Source organism: Echinops telfairi, unplaced genomic scaffold (assembly GCF_000313985.2).
Source record: "Echinops telfairi isolate 266 unplaced genomic scaffold, ASM31398v2 ScPeMD7_7469;HRSCAF=8507_1, whole genome shotgun sequence".
Lineage (NCBI taxonomy): Eukaryota > Metazoa > Chordata > Mammalia > Afrosoricida > Tenrecidae > Echinops > Echinops telfairi.
Genome location: NW_022111373.1, coordinates 52,107,957 through 52,120,672, shown reverse-complemented (window position 1 = coordinate 52,120,672; position 12,716 = coordinate 52,107,957). Strand labels below are relative to the sequence as shown.

Here is a 12,716-nt window from a genome sequence, read left to right as displayed (position 1 = left end):
AAGAAAATGTTTTGAAAATGATGGTGGCCCCCAATAAAATGATTTAAAAAATAAAAGCCCTGAAAAAAGAAATGTTGATTGCAACATATGTACAAATGTGCTTGACATGCTGGATGGATCTCGTGATAAGAACTATAAGAGCTCCCGATAAAATGATTTCATAAAAAGAAAAAAAGATTTGTCAACAAAGTGATGCTGTGTTCACTTGTCTATGCCCAGATTAGAAATCAGTGCTCTGGCCAGCCAGCTGGAAGAGCTCTATAAGCATACTTCTTTCAAAGACAAATAATCCAACAAAATATGAAAATTATGTAATAATATCACATGTAAATAAAATTTTCCTGAAGACTTAGCAATAGCTGTCCATTGACAGGGAACTGCAGAGATTCAAGCCAAATGCAGAAGAGTATGTAGAACAATGGATATCATTGCTGATATGAAATGGATTATGGCTGAAAGCAAAGAATACCTGAAAAATGTTTACCTGTGTTTTATTCACTTTGCAAAAATACTTGAGTTTGGGGAATCATAATAAATTAGGGATACTATTGAAGACAGGAAATTCAGAACATTAATTACACTTATTCAGAACCCTGGTGGTATAGTGGTTACGCACTGGGCTACGATCCACGTGGTCAGCAGTTTGAAACCACCAGCAGCTTCTTGGGAGAAAGACTGGGCTTTCTACGCCCATAAACATTTATAGTCTCGGAAACCCACAGGACGTTGCTGTGAGTCAGCATTGACTGGATTGCGGTGAGTTTGGAGTTTTTGGTATGTGTTGACCTAGAGACATTTGCTGAAACAGAACAAGGCGATACAGAATGAATGGTTCCCGATCCGAAAAGGTGCGCAGCAGAGTTGTATCCTTTCAGCGACCTTATTTAATCCGTGTGCTGAACCAACCATGGGAGAAGCTGGTTTACACGGAGAATATGGCATTGGCACTGAGGAAGACTCATTAACTTTCCACACGCAGATGACGCAGCCTTTCCTGCTGAAAGTGACAATGACTTGAAGCACTTATTGAGAAAAACCAAAGGCCGCAGCAGCAGCCTCCAGCATGAATTATACCTTATCATAAAGAAAACAAAAATCTTGACACTGGAACCGATATTCATAATCATAATTAATGGACAAAATACTGAATTTAGATGAATAATCAATACCCGTGGTAGCAGCAGTCAAAAAATTAAACAATCCATTGCATTTGGCAAATCTGTCACAAAAGACCTCTTTAAGTATTGAAAACCAAAGATGTCACTATGGAAAGTAAAATGTGCTTAACCCAAGCCGTGCCATGCCCAGCCACCTTATGTGAAAAAGTAGACAATGCATAAGGAAGACCAAGGAATTATTGATACACTTGAATGATAGGGAAGAGGCATTAAAATATGGTAAAGAATACTCCATATACCAGGGCTGCCAGAAAATGAACAAACCTGTCTTGGAAGATGGACAGCCACGTGTTTCTTAGACCTCGTTACATGTTCTTTGCACATGTTATCAAGAAGGCCCAATACCTGGAGAAGGGCATTATGCTAGTAAACAAGAGGAAGACCTTCAACAAGATGGTTTGATGCTGGCTACAATGGTGGGCTGACACATTGCTACTATTGTAAAGATGGTGATGGAATGTAGAGGGTGTGAACCAAGCCCCACCCTTTGTTTCCTTGGGGATGTGGTCCACTGAGAGACACAAACCAAACCTCCACCCAAGCCACTCCCAGTCCTTTGTGTCTGAGAGCCATCTCAGAAACAGAAATCCTAGGACCACCAGAAGAAGAGGCCCCAGTGGAGCACATTCGAGATCTTTGAAGTGGTAGAGGCCTATACCAGAGGCATCAGACACTGCAGAATGGAGACAAGGGGTGGGCCAAGGGAAGCTGTCTCAGACCAGAGGCTGAGGCAAGGAAACCTTGAGAGAACAGGGAAGCAGCACCACAAGTATGAGCCAATGCCAAGCATCAGATGGGCTGCCAGGTCCATTGAGGCAGAAACCAAGGGACCATATTGCTAAGAGACTCAGCTGCTGGCTGAGAAGAGGTGTTGCTGTGGGCCAATGACTCCATCCTTGCTGACTGTGGTGACCTGTTAACGTTCCTATTTAACCCACATAATAGTGAGTGTTGGCTCCGAGTTCTGTGTGACCATTGCAACAAATTCTCAAGCCCAACTGAAAAGTAGTAGTATGGGAGGAACAGTTGGTGGCAGTAGGGAAGTCAGATATGTTATGGCCTCTATGTCATTTACCCAAAGACCAAGGAAGAATTGACATTTGAATTATGATGTTCATGATAACTATTGAATAGATCCTGGTTGCATCCTAGAGTCAGACCTTGAGGTAACCGAAAATTGCCATTAGTTAAGTTGTACTACGGGCTTGCTCATAATTTCCCAACCATATTTTCCCATGTAACATTCCTTGATTGAAAAGAAAGCTTTCTGGATTATTAAAGAGTTTATGTATATCTTAATATCCTATTCCTGCTTATCTCCAAAAACTTGGGTTGTACCATGAGTACTACTTATGTTAAAAACAAACACATGTACGGCCATCAAGTCTAGTCTGACTCATAGCAGCCCTATAAGACCCATAATGTCACTGGGGGCTTCTGAGACTGTAAATCTGTATGGGAGTAGAGGGGCCTCATCTTTCTCCCAAAGAATACTTGGTGGTTTTGAACTGCTGACCTAGCAGTTGACTGCCTAACACATAACCCATCTTGCTACTAGGGCTCCACTACTAGTGTTAATCCCCTAAACTCCCACTCCTTTATAATAACTCTTAAGGATCACATAGTGAGCTTTCAGCAATGATTTAACACTGAGAAATTAATGGTATGTTGTTATGATAGCATCATGCTATTTTAGGGATGCCATCTGTTAGAATATGTAATTCGTTTGCAATTATGTTTTTCAGAATTTTATCAAAACATTGAATATCTACTATGAAATAAAACAATTTTTATATTGCTGCTTAAATTTTTACTTGCAAGCAAAAAAAATTTTTTTGACTCCTCTTTGGGCCCTTAAGGAGACCTCGTGGCATATTGGTTTACACAGGCTGCTAACTGCAAGATTTGTGGTTCAAACCCACAAGCCACTTCTCAGGACAAAGATGAGGCTTTCTGTTCCCTCCTGCATTCCCTAAAACACCTTGTATCAGTTATTAGCATTATACATCCAGACCTCTGCTTCACAGCTGGGCAACCCAACAGAAGACAATAAACATAAGTCTCACTAGGTAAGGATAAGATCATATAAAGACAGTAATACAAGTAATATGAGAGGGAGAAGACCTCCATCAACATTCAAGAAGTCAGGGAAGAAATTTCTGTCATGGAACATCTAAGAGATACTTGCACCCAGAAGAAATTCAGGTCTTAGCTATAGAAAGGTCAACTGGCCAACTGACGAGTTCAATCCAGCATAATCAAGATTACAGAGGTCTCTGCCTGATAGTAAAGCTGTTCACAAGTCGTCGTGGGTTGAGAAGGAAAGGGGAACTGGGAGTAAATTATAAGGGGAGGAGGAGTGAAGCACTAGAACTATTCATGATTGCACAGTTCATGTTAAAGGCAATTTTACCATGCTGTGGGGGCGGGGCACAGATGCTCTTAAATAGATGTAGTGCTGAATGTACAATTCCCCTTCATATGATTGAATGATTGAACTATTATATGATATGTAAATTGTGTGGAATAAAAGAAAGATTTAAAGTCTGAGAACGTCACAGGGGCAAGCAGTTCTACTCTGTCCTAAGAAAGGGTCGTGATGAGTTGGAATCAACTCAGTGGCAATGAGGGTTTTTTGGATTTTTGTCCTTAGGTATTATAGGTGGACTGAATGTTCTATCAAGTGGAGTAGAATTTTAGATATAAAATAGTTTTTATTTTCAGATTTGTATCTGAATTTTTTTAATTACCGTATATACTCGAGTATAAGCCGAGTTCTTTCAGCACATTTTTTATGCTGAAAAAGCCATTTTTTTGTGGTAAAATTAGGTGCCTCAGCTTATACTCATATATATAAGTATATACTACTTCAGAGATACTTGCCTCATCTGAAACTTATAAAAAAAGAAACTTCTTAGAAGTATCCAGGACTGTTTCCTAAGCCATTTTCCCTCTACATATACTTAGGCATTGATTGAAAAAAATGAAGTAAGATAAAATAATCTAGAGATTTGGACAACTTGAATTGATTGAGTCATTTACTCATAATCAGATAGCAAAGAAAATATCTCTAGTTTAAGTAATGGATAAGAAATTTGTGTCACTAGTCAATGACTGATAAAAATTAAAACTGTTCTTAAAATGAGAAGGGATACATCTGAAAATAATTCTTAATTGGGATTCAAGAATATATGAAATATACATAAAAGGTATATATTTAGTGATAAAATATACATTTAGTGATAAAAAGAAATTATAGTAGCTATCTTCTAACAGGAAAGGAGCAACATAACAAAATTCAGTGAATATCAAGAAATTCTAGGAATCAGACATTTTTTATTTGATCATCTTGCTCTAAGAAAATATAATCGTTATGAGTAACTTAATAGTTGTAAGAACACACAGGTACCATCAAGCTCAGAAGCAACAAAGCCCACATGGAAGAAGCACACCAGCCTATGCAACCACAAAGTGTCGAAGGGATCAGGTGTAAGGCATCATCAGAACAAAAAAATCTTACCATAGTGAATGATGGGGGGAGTGTGGAGTGGAGATCCAAAGCCCATTAGTAGGCCACTGGAGATCCCCTTGCAGAGGGGTCTCAGGGAGGAGACGAGCCAATCAGGGTGCGATGTAACAACGATGAAAAATACAACTTTCCTCTAGTCCCTAAATGTTTCCTCCCCTCTCCCCCTATCATGACACGAATTCTACCTTGCAAGTCTGGCTAGACCAGAGGATGTACACTGGGACAGATAGGAACTGGAAATACAGGGAATCCAGGGTGGATGATCCCTACAGGACCAGTGGAGTGAGTGGCGATACTGGGTGGGAGGGTAGAGGGAGAGTGGGTTGGAAAGAGGGAACCGATTCCAAGGAACTATATGTGACCTCCTCCCTGGGGGATGGACAACCGAAAAGTGGGCGAAGGGAGATGTCGGACAGAGCAAGATATGACAACATTAAGTGGAGAGGAAATGTTTTGAGAATGATGAGGGCAATGAATGTACAAATGCGCTTTACACTATTGGTGTATGTATGGATTGTGATAAGAGTTGTATGAGCCCCTAATAAAATGATTAGAAAAAAACACACAGGTAAATGTGATTCTTGGTATGGCTATTTTTTTACTTTGTTCATTAACTTCCTTGTTGAGATCTATAATTTTTTCCTAAACTGGCTGAGTCTAAAAAAATTGTTTTCCACATTGTTATGTTTTTAAAAATATTTTAATATCTTATGACACATCTGTTTGTTTGCCCCCACAGCAATCGTGTAGAAGCATGGACAAGAGATGTTGCTTTTTCACTCAGACAAGAAGGCCGGCCTGCGGTTAGTCTTATCCCTAGTAAGACTGAAGTTAGAGTGATGAAAGGGGACTGGATAAACACAGACCGGGCAGTACATTGGCTAAGAAAGGAAGCGGTTAATGAAACTCAACCATTTGTTCTTTACTTGGGTTTAAATTTACCACACCCGTACCCTTCACCATCTTCCGGAGAAAATTTTGGAGCTTCAACTTTTCGCACATCCCTTTACTGGCTCGAAAGAGTAAGTGTTCTCGCTGTGTGTTCAGATGTGCAAGTTAACATGTTCTCTGGAGGTTTCTAGAATTTGCTCATTATTTCTTTAGTTATCACTTGTATACTTATTGAAACTTGCACATTCTCCTTCACACTCAACCATTGCTTAATTTTAAAAAGGGGGGTCAGTCTTACAAATATTAAGGAAGCCTTGAAACTCAGAAAGCTACTTCAGCATTGAATCTTATTTGCTTAGGGAGGATGTGCAGGGGTACAGACATCCTTGCTTTGCTTGGTAATACAGGTTGTAAAAGTATCAGGCAAGGCAAAACCTTATAGAGAAAACTTAATAATCAATAGAACCTTTAAAATTATTTTTCATATTATAAATATATGGGGGAAAACAAAGAAATGAATGGGGAAATGGAAAGTAATAGCAAAACTAATATTTAGCAAACTATAATTGAAAGCATTTCTTGTTTAAAAAAAAAAGAACATCACTAGTACATAGTTTGAACTGTGCTTACCTTGTTATCAGTCCAGTATAGGATGCAAAGCAAGTATCTCTCCTTCATCATGATGAATGGTCCTATTCCTTTCTAAGTTTGAATCGCCGCCAGCATTTTGTCTTTTGCTCTTGCCATGCAGTGACTCGTTCATCTCCTTTATGTGGAGTTTTTTGTTGTTTATTCCTCTGAGACATCTTCAGTCTTTTGAGTCATAGCTGCTTTCCTCATTTATAGGTTTGCCTTCACGGAATGCTTTCAGCTACAGATCAAACGTACCTCAAATGGTAGCAGTGTAAACATTCCCAGGGTCAACTGTGTCCCCCAAAACTTCATTTAGGTTTTAATCTAATAGCACGTCCAGCATTATAACTTAGCTTTTGTATTGGGTAGTTCCCTTTCATTTTTGTTAGCCAATTTCCTCTTTTGATTGTTGTAAATTGCCCTGTGCCACTGGGAGACAAGGGTGCAGCACCACCTCATACATGGTTCTGAGTGTGAACTGAGTAACAAGTGTGCCCTGGCCAACCTACCGACGGAGCGTGAAGGAATGATGAGCTTGGTCATTGCCTGCTGCAATTCCCTTATTTGCATAATGTTTATAGACAGACGAGCTGGCAGCAAATTTTTTGCTTTATACAGTTATAATTTGGATGAGGACAAGTAAAAAAAGTATTGCTATAAAGTCATAGAATCCGTTTTTAAATAAATATGTCCAGATCTGAAGTCGTTTCTTGACATAGCTTCCATCTAGGTCTACACACGTCTGAAGGCATCTTTCCATCTCTCTAACCCTTTCCCCAAGAATTCTGTGCTCCTCCATTTGCACCGTGTCAGAAGGAGAAATTTGGGATCCTCAGGGGACTCACATCACACTCCTTTTAAATGTTCTTTGAGTTTGGGGAACAAACCATTCTGAAGGGGTAGGATCAGAGGGTGGGTGGGGTAAGATAACCCAATGAAATGATCATACGACAGCCCTTGCTACCCTTGAAGGATGAGCAGGGCCCATATCATGTTAGAAAACAATTCCTCAGCATCACTTACCTGGCCTTTTCCTCGCCAATGCAGTTTTCTTAAAAAATGTTTCCTAATAAACCCCTGAGCTCCTCGTGTCCTTCAAGAAAGTCTAACAAGACTGTTCCTTTGGAATCCAAAAAACAGTCAACACAGCCATCTAAGCTGTTCTTTCTGTCTTAAATGTAACTGGCCCAGCAGATCCCCTCAGAAGCCACTTTTAATTGGACTTTATTCTCTGGATGGTCTTGGTGGATTCAAGATTAGTCCCCGGTTGTGGTTTGTCCTGAAAAATCATCGTAACTTCAATCCTGCTTAAAAGACGGTGGGAAAGAGCAGCTCTTTGAGTGAGTTGACCTCACAACAGGTTTGCCCCCATGGAGCCCAAACTTGCCAGGCAAGATGCTTGATTACACTGCCAACCATGGCAGAGCCCCAGCTTCAGTGACAACTGCACCACTGGTAATTCTGTGGATTCCTTCCACCAGTCTCTGGACTTCAGGGTCTTCATTCTTGGCTCATGTTTAAAGTCTTCCTGCCCTGTCAGGACTTCCTTAAAACACTGGCTCTTTCTAAACACTATTGTTTTGTATGGAGCAGCATTCTTGTAAACCTGTTCAAAGCTTCATTTGGAAAGATGTGCACCTGAGTTTGTTAAAATTTTTATATTAGCCCTAATCTCAAAATCATACCTTTTAAATACAGTGGAAAATATCCTTTTTTTATGGCACTCTAATGAGATTAAAAAGGAGTCCTGATGGCGTAGTGGTTACAAGTTGGTCTACAATCCTCAAGGTAGGCAGTTTGAAACCAGCAGCGTATCCGCAGGGAAAGACGGGCCTTTCTACTCCTGTAAACAGTTACAGTCCTGGAAACCCCCAGGGCCAGTTCTAGCCTGTGCTGTACGGTCACTGTGGGTCAGTACTGACTTGACGGCATTGAGCTTGTGTTTCGTTTTGGGATGGAACTAAGACAAGTGTATTACTAAGAACGTTTTTCCATGGCCATCCACTGATCACACAGACATGCCTAAACATGAAATAAACCAGTGCATGTATAAAGCGGGACCTTAGCGGTTATACTTTTTGACTTGTCCTCATGTACCCTGGTCACTGAAACTTTACCTTGGTTGTTGCAAGATTGGTGTTACGTAACTAAACCATTGTAATTGGAATCCATACACACTTGAACAGTGCAAAGGATCAGACTATTTGGAGTATGTCATCCTAAATCAAATTTAAATTACTTTAACAGTTTTAATCAAAAACCATTTTATGGCATTCTATTTTAATCAGGGCTTTAATTACTTAACACCCTCTTTAAAAGTTCTGGATAAATGGCAATATGAACAATGCTATGACATGGGCAAACCATGAAAACATTTACGTAAAACAAGCCAGACATAAAACAACAAATACAGCATGATTCCTTACAAGTTACAGGCATAGCACAGAGCTGCTGTGAATTCTGTCCAGGACCACTGCAATAAACGAATCCCACCTTGTTCTTGTTGGTGTTTCTCAGTGCTTGTAAAGGTGATGTTTGCCCTCTAGTCTATGGTCTTCAAAAGTGTAATGAGAGAGTCTGAAGTATTTTGAGAAACATCAAACGTGACCCCGAGACAGGGAGTGAGCTCATGCAGCTGGGGAATTGGCACCTATAGACTTCCGCTAGCCCTTCTCAAGTGGACAGGGGATTAGGTAACTACCACAGACAGGGATTGGACCACGTAGAAGAGGTGAACCGAAAACCCGAAGGAGGTGCTGTCAGTCATCCGAACATGAGCTTGAACAATGTTTCCAAGAATGGAATCCCGCGATGACAAATGTGTTAAGTGTAATGGAGAGTACTTTGATGGTGATAGGTTGCTTTGTAAAACCAAATTTAAATACAAAGCTTTGGAAAAAATTCCGGGTTTTTTTGGGTACCCCGTCATATACTTATTGGTGAGTGAGAGGAAGAATACTACTACATTTTAATTGCTCAGCTGAAAACCAAAAGGTTAGGAGTTTGAACTCACCTTGCTGTTTTCTGAAGAAGACATAGTTGTGGGGTGCAGCCCCACAGTCAATGGGCCCTAGGAGTGACACATGCAAATAAAGAAGAGGAGTGAAAATGGGCTCAGGGGACTCAACTCCATTCTCAGGAGAAGCGAGAAAGGTAGAAGAGCCCAGAGTTCATTCAACTGGATTTTTGTAGTTCTTCAGGCATGCAAGCCTCTCATTAATCATATACATCAAACACATGAGCAATGTAGCAGTCTTGGTATTCCACGCATTCCAATTCAAAGAGAGTATGACGAAGCGTACAAGAGGAGCAAACCTTCTTTGAGATGAGCATCCTGTGTGTGTGTGTGAGGAGTCAAGCGTCGGTAGAAAGCAGCTTTGTCTAGGCATTGATGGGGAGCAGATGTGCTGTGGAGAGACGTCTCCTTCCTGGAATCTTGGGGTTTGAGGCTTTTTCCTCATCTCTTACCGCGGAGGCTTGCCTCGCATGCGGGATGGCGTGCTGGGAGCAGACCACGGACACTTTGTTCCAGGTCCTCGGTTTCCCCCACATAGTGTTCTGATTCCACCCAGGTCACAGTCAGGAAGACCCCGTGGAATAGTTCTACTGTGTCACATGAACTCACAGTGAGTCCTGGGGGACTTGACAGTACCCAACAGCAGCACACGTATGGCTGTCTCACATTTAACTAAGTCTTTCTGTCACTTTTTTAGGTATCGGAGACGACCATCAAAATCCCAAAGTGGTCACCTCTATCAGAAATGCACCCAGTAGATTATTACTCCTCTTATACAAAAAACTGCACTGGGAAGTTTACCAAGAAAGAAATTAAGAATATTAGAGCATTTTATTATGCAATGTGTGCTGAAACAGATGCCATGCTTGGTAGGTGGTATAGTTAATAAATAATTACATGAAGAAAAATATAGTATATTTCTCAACACTGTGCTCATGCTGGTGGTTGATATGTATGAACATAGTCAAGTATTTCCTTAAAACAATTGCTTTAGTACTTCAGGCTTACAGTCATAAAAATCTTGATCCATATAAAATTAGGTATTTGTATTATTAATAGAAAAATCTTAAAGTCTCATCTCTCTTAATTACTCATAAATTAACAAATGCCCAAATTTGTTCATAAGTAAAGAGAGTATAGAAGAAGACTAGCATTTGCTTAAAGCAAAACTTTTTACGGACTTTAACTTAGAGCCTATTCAGGCAAGCACTGGTTGACGTGATGATGATTGGAAGGCAGCTTAGGTTCTGGGAAATGAGAGCATTTAACTATAGGATCTTCAGTTCCTCTAGACGTGTACAAACTGTCGAACAAATTCCCTGTAATTCCTTTAAAGGTATGTCTATTCTGAGCCATAATCATCCTGAATGTCCTTCTTGCTCAGGCTCAAGTTCAGCTCAAGCTAAACCTGTCTCTCTCAGATTATTATCAAGGTTCTTATCTGTTTGTTTATGGTAGTTTTCAGTTCAGATGTGGAGACAGTAGCAAAGTTTGCATAGAACCATACTGTTTATTTTGCTGCACATGGAAGTAGAATGTAATTTTATTAGTGAAGTATGGGTAGCCCCTCTTCTATACAAAGCAAACCTTGGGACTGAACAAAGAATGGTATTTATTAAGAAATAACCATGGGGAAAAAATATGCAGCAGAAAGCAAAAGAGCCATAATGACAAATTTATAAATAACTTTATAAATTATAGCATTATAAAAAAAAGTATTTAAATAAAAAACAAACTACTCACTGCCACTAAGTAGATTTCAACTTATAATGTCCCTCTAAGATAGAACAGAACTTCCCCTTTGAGTTTCCATGACTGCAAATCTTCCAGGAGCAGGAAGCTTCATCTCTCTCCAGGGCGAGCCTGGTGGATTCAGGCTGCTGACCATGTAGTTAGCGGTCCCACACATGACCCACCAGGCCACCAGGGGGACTCAGGAGTGTCTGAAGAACTCAGTGAGAGCCCCATCAGAGTTGAAAAGGACTTCCATAGAACTTGTCATTTTTGTACATATTCTTAGTTATCGGTTTGTCTAGGCTATTTATTGGCAGTTAAGCAGTATCTGGGGTGTAGGTGCTCAAACATTCATACTATAATGGATGTGCATATTCACAAAGGCTAAACACATATTCACTCTTCAAGATATGATTCTCAGTTTACAGTTTTGGAAAACAATAAAGCAAGCATTTTACATATAAAGACTAATTTCTAGTACCTGAAATTCTTCCTCCCTTGTGAGTTTTATGTATTATTTTTAATTTTAATAAATTATTTTATTGGAACCTCTTACATCTCTTATAAAAATACATCGATTGTATCAAGCACATTTGTACATGTGTGGCCATCATCATTTCCAAAACATTTTCTTTCTACTTGAGCCCCCTTGGTATCAGCTCCTCCTTTTAGCCCTCCCTTCCTCATCTTCCCACTCCCCTTTGTGTTTTAAAAGATGCTAAGAAGTGTTCTGGAAAACATTTATAGCATATAATTTATAAATTTCATATGATTGGAAAAAATCATGATGTAGAAGCTAGTTTAAATGTGTATTTGTGTTGATCCATGTTGTAGGTGAAATTATTTCAGCTCTTCGCCAGTCAGATCTCCTTCAGAATACTGTTGTTATATTCACATCAGACCATGGAGAGTTGGCCATGGAACACCGACAGTTTTATAAAATGAGTATGTATGAAGCCAGCGCCCATGTCCCACTTTTGATGATGGGGCCAGGAATTAAGAACAACCTACAAGTGTCGAATGTGGTTTCTCTTGTGGATATTTATCCTACCATGCTGGGTACGTAATGCATTTCTGTGAATGCTTATTTGAATAATACTAGAGCATGACAAGCAGTGTAGTCAGAGCCCCTGCCAGCTTATAGGTAACCTTAAGCAATTCATTTAATTGTGAGTCACATCCCAAACTTTGAAAAATGAAGATAATATTCATCCTTCTCTGTCCTTCACTTACTATAGTCATCGAAGATGAATAATTCAGGTCTGATTATAAAGGCAAGTCACTTAAGCTAGTCCCAACTTTACAGATCATAATTTGTACATCCTTTCATTCCCTAACATCACCTCCCTAAAGTCTGATCATTTCCTTTTTGGAGTATCCCACATCCTTTGAAGCTATGCCCAAACCAATCGCCCTCGAGTCCATTCTGACTTAGCGTGACCCCATAGAACTGAGTAGAACTGCTCGCTTGGGTTTCCTAGACTGGAAGTCTATGGAAGGAGCTAGTCTCATCCTCCACCCTAGAGCAGCTGATGGAATCAAACTGCTGACTTTGCAGTTAGCAGTCCATCCTGTTACCCACACCACCACCAGGGCTTCTTATTTTAAAACTTTATTGTCCTTTCATCTGCTATGTGAATACTTTGCCTCAAAACCTTTACATAATTCTTTACTCAGTGCTTCTTTTTTTAAATCATTTTATTAGGGGCTCATACAACTCTTATCACAATCCATA

The 12,716-nt window shown here is 39.9% G+C and overlaps 1 protein-coding gene across 1 annotated transcript in view; it reads left to right on the top strand.

Moving 5' to 3' along the window:
* ARSK (arylsulfatase family member K) overlaps positions 1-12,716 on the top strand; it is a 32,116-nt gene that overhangs the window by 11,892 nt on the left and 7,508 nt on the right. The window contains exons 4-6 of the mRNA XM_004703479.2: positions 5,447-5,729; positions 9,945-10,116; positions 11,816-12,040. Of these exons, the coding sequence (XP_004703536.1) occupies positions 5,447-5,729; positions 9,945-10,116; positions 11,816-12,040 (680 nt within the window). The remainder of the gene's footprint in view (positions 1-5,446; positions 5,730-9,944; positions 10,117-11,815; positions 12,041-12,716) is intronic.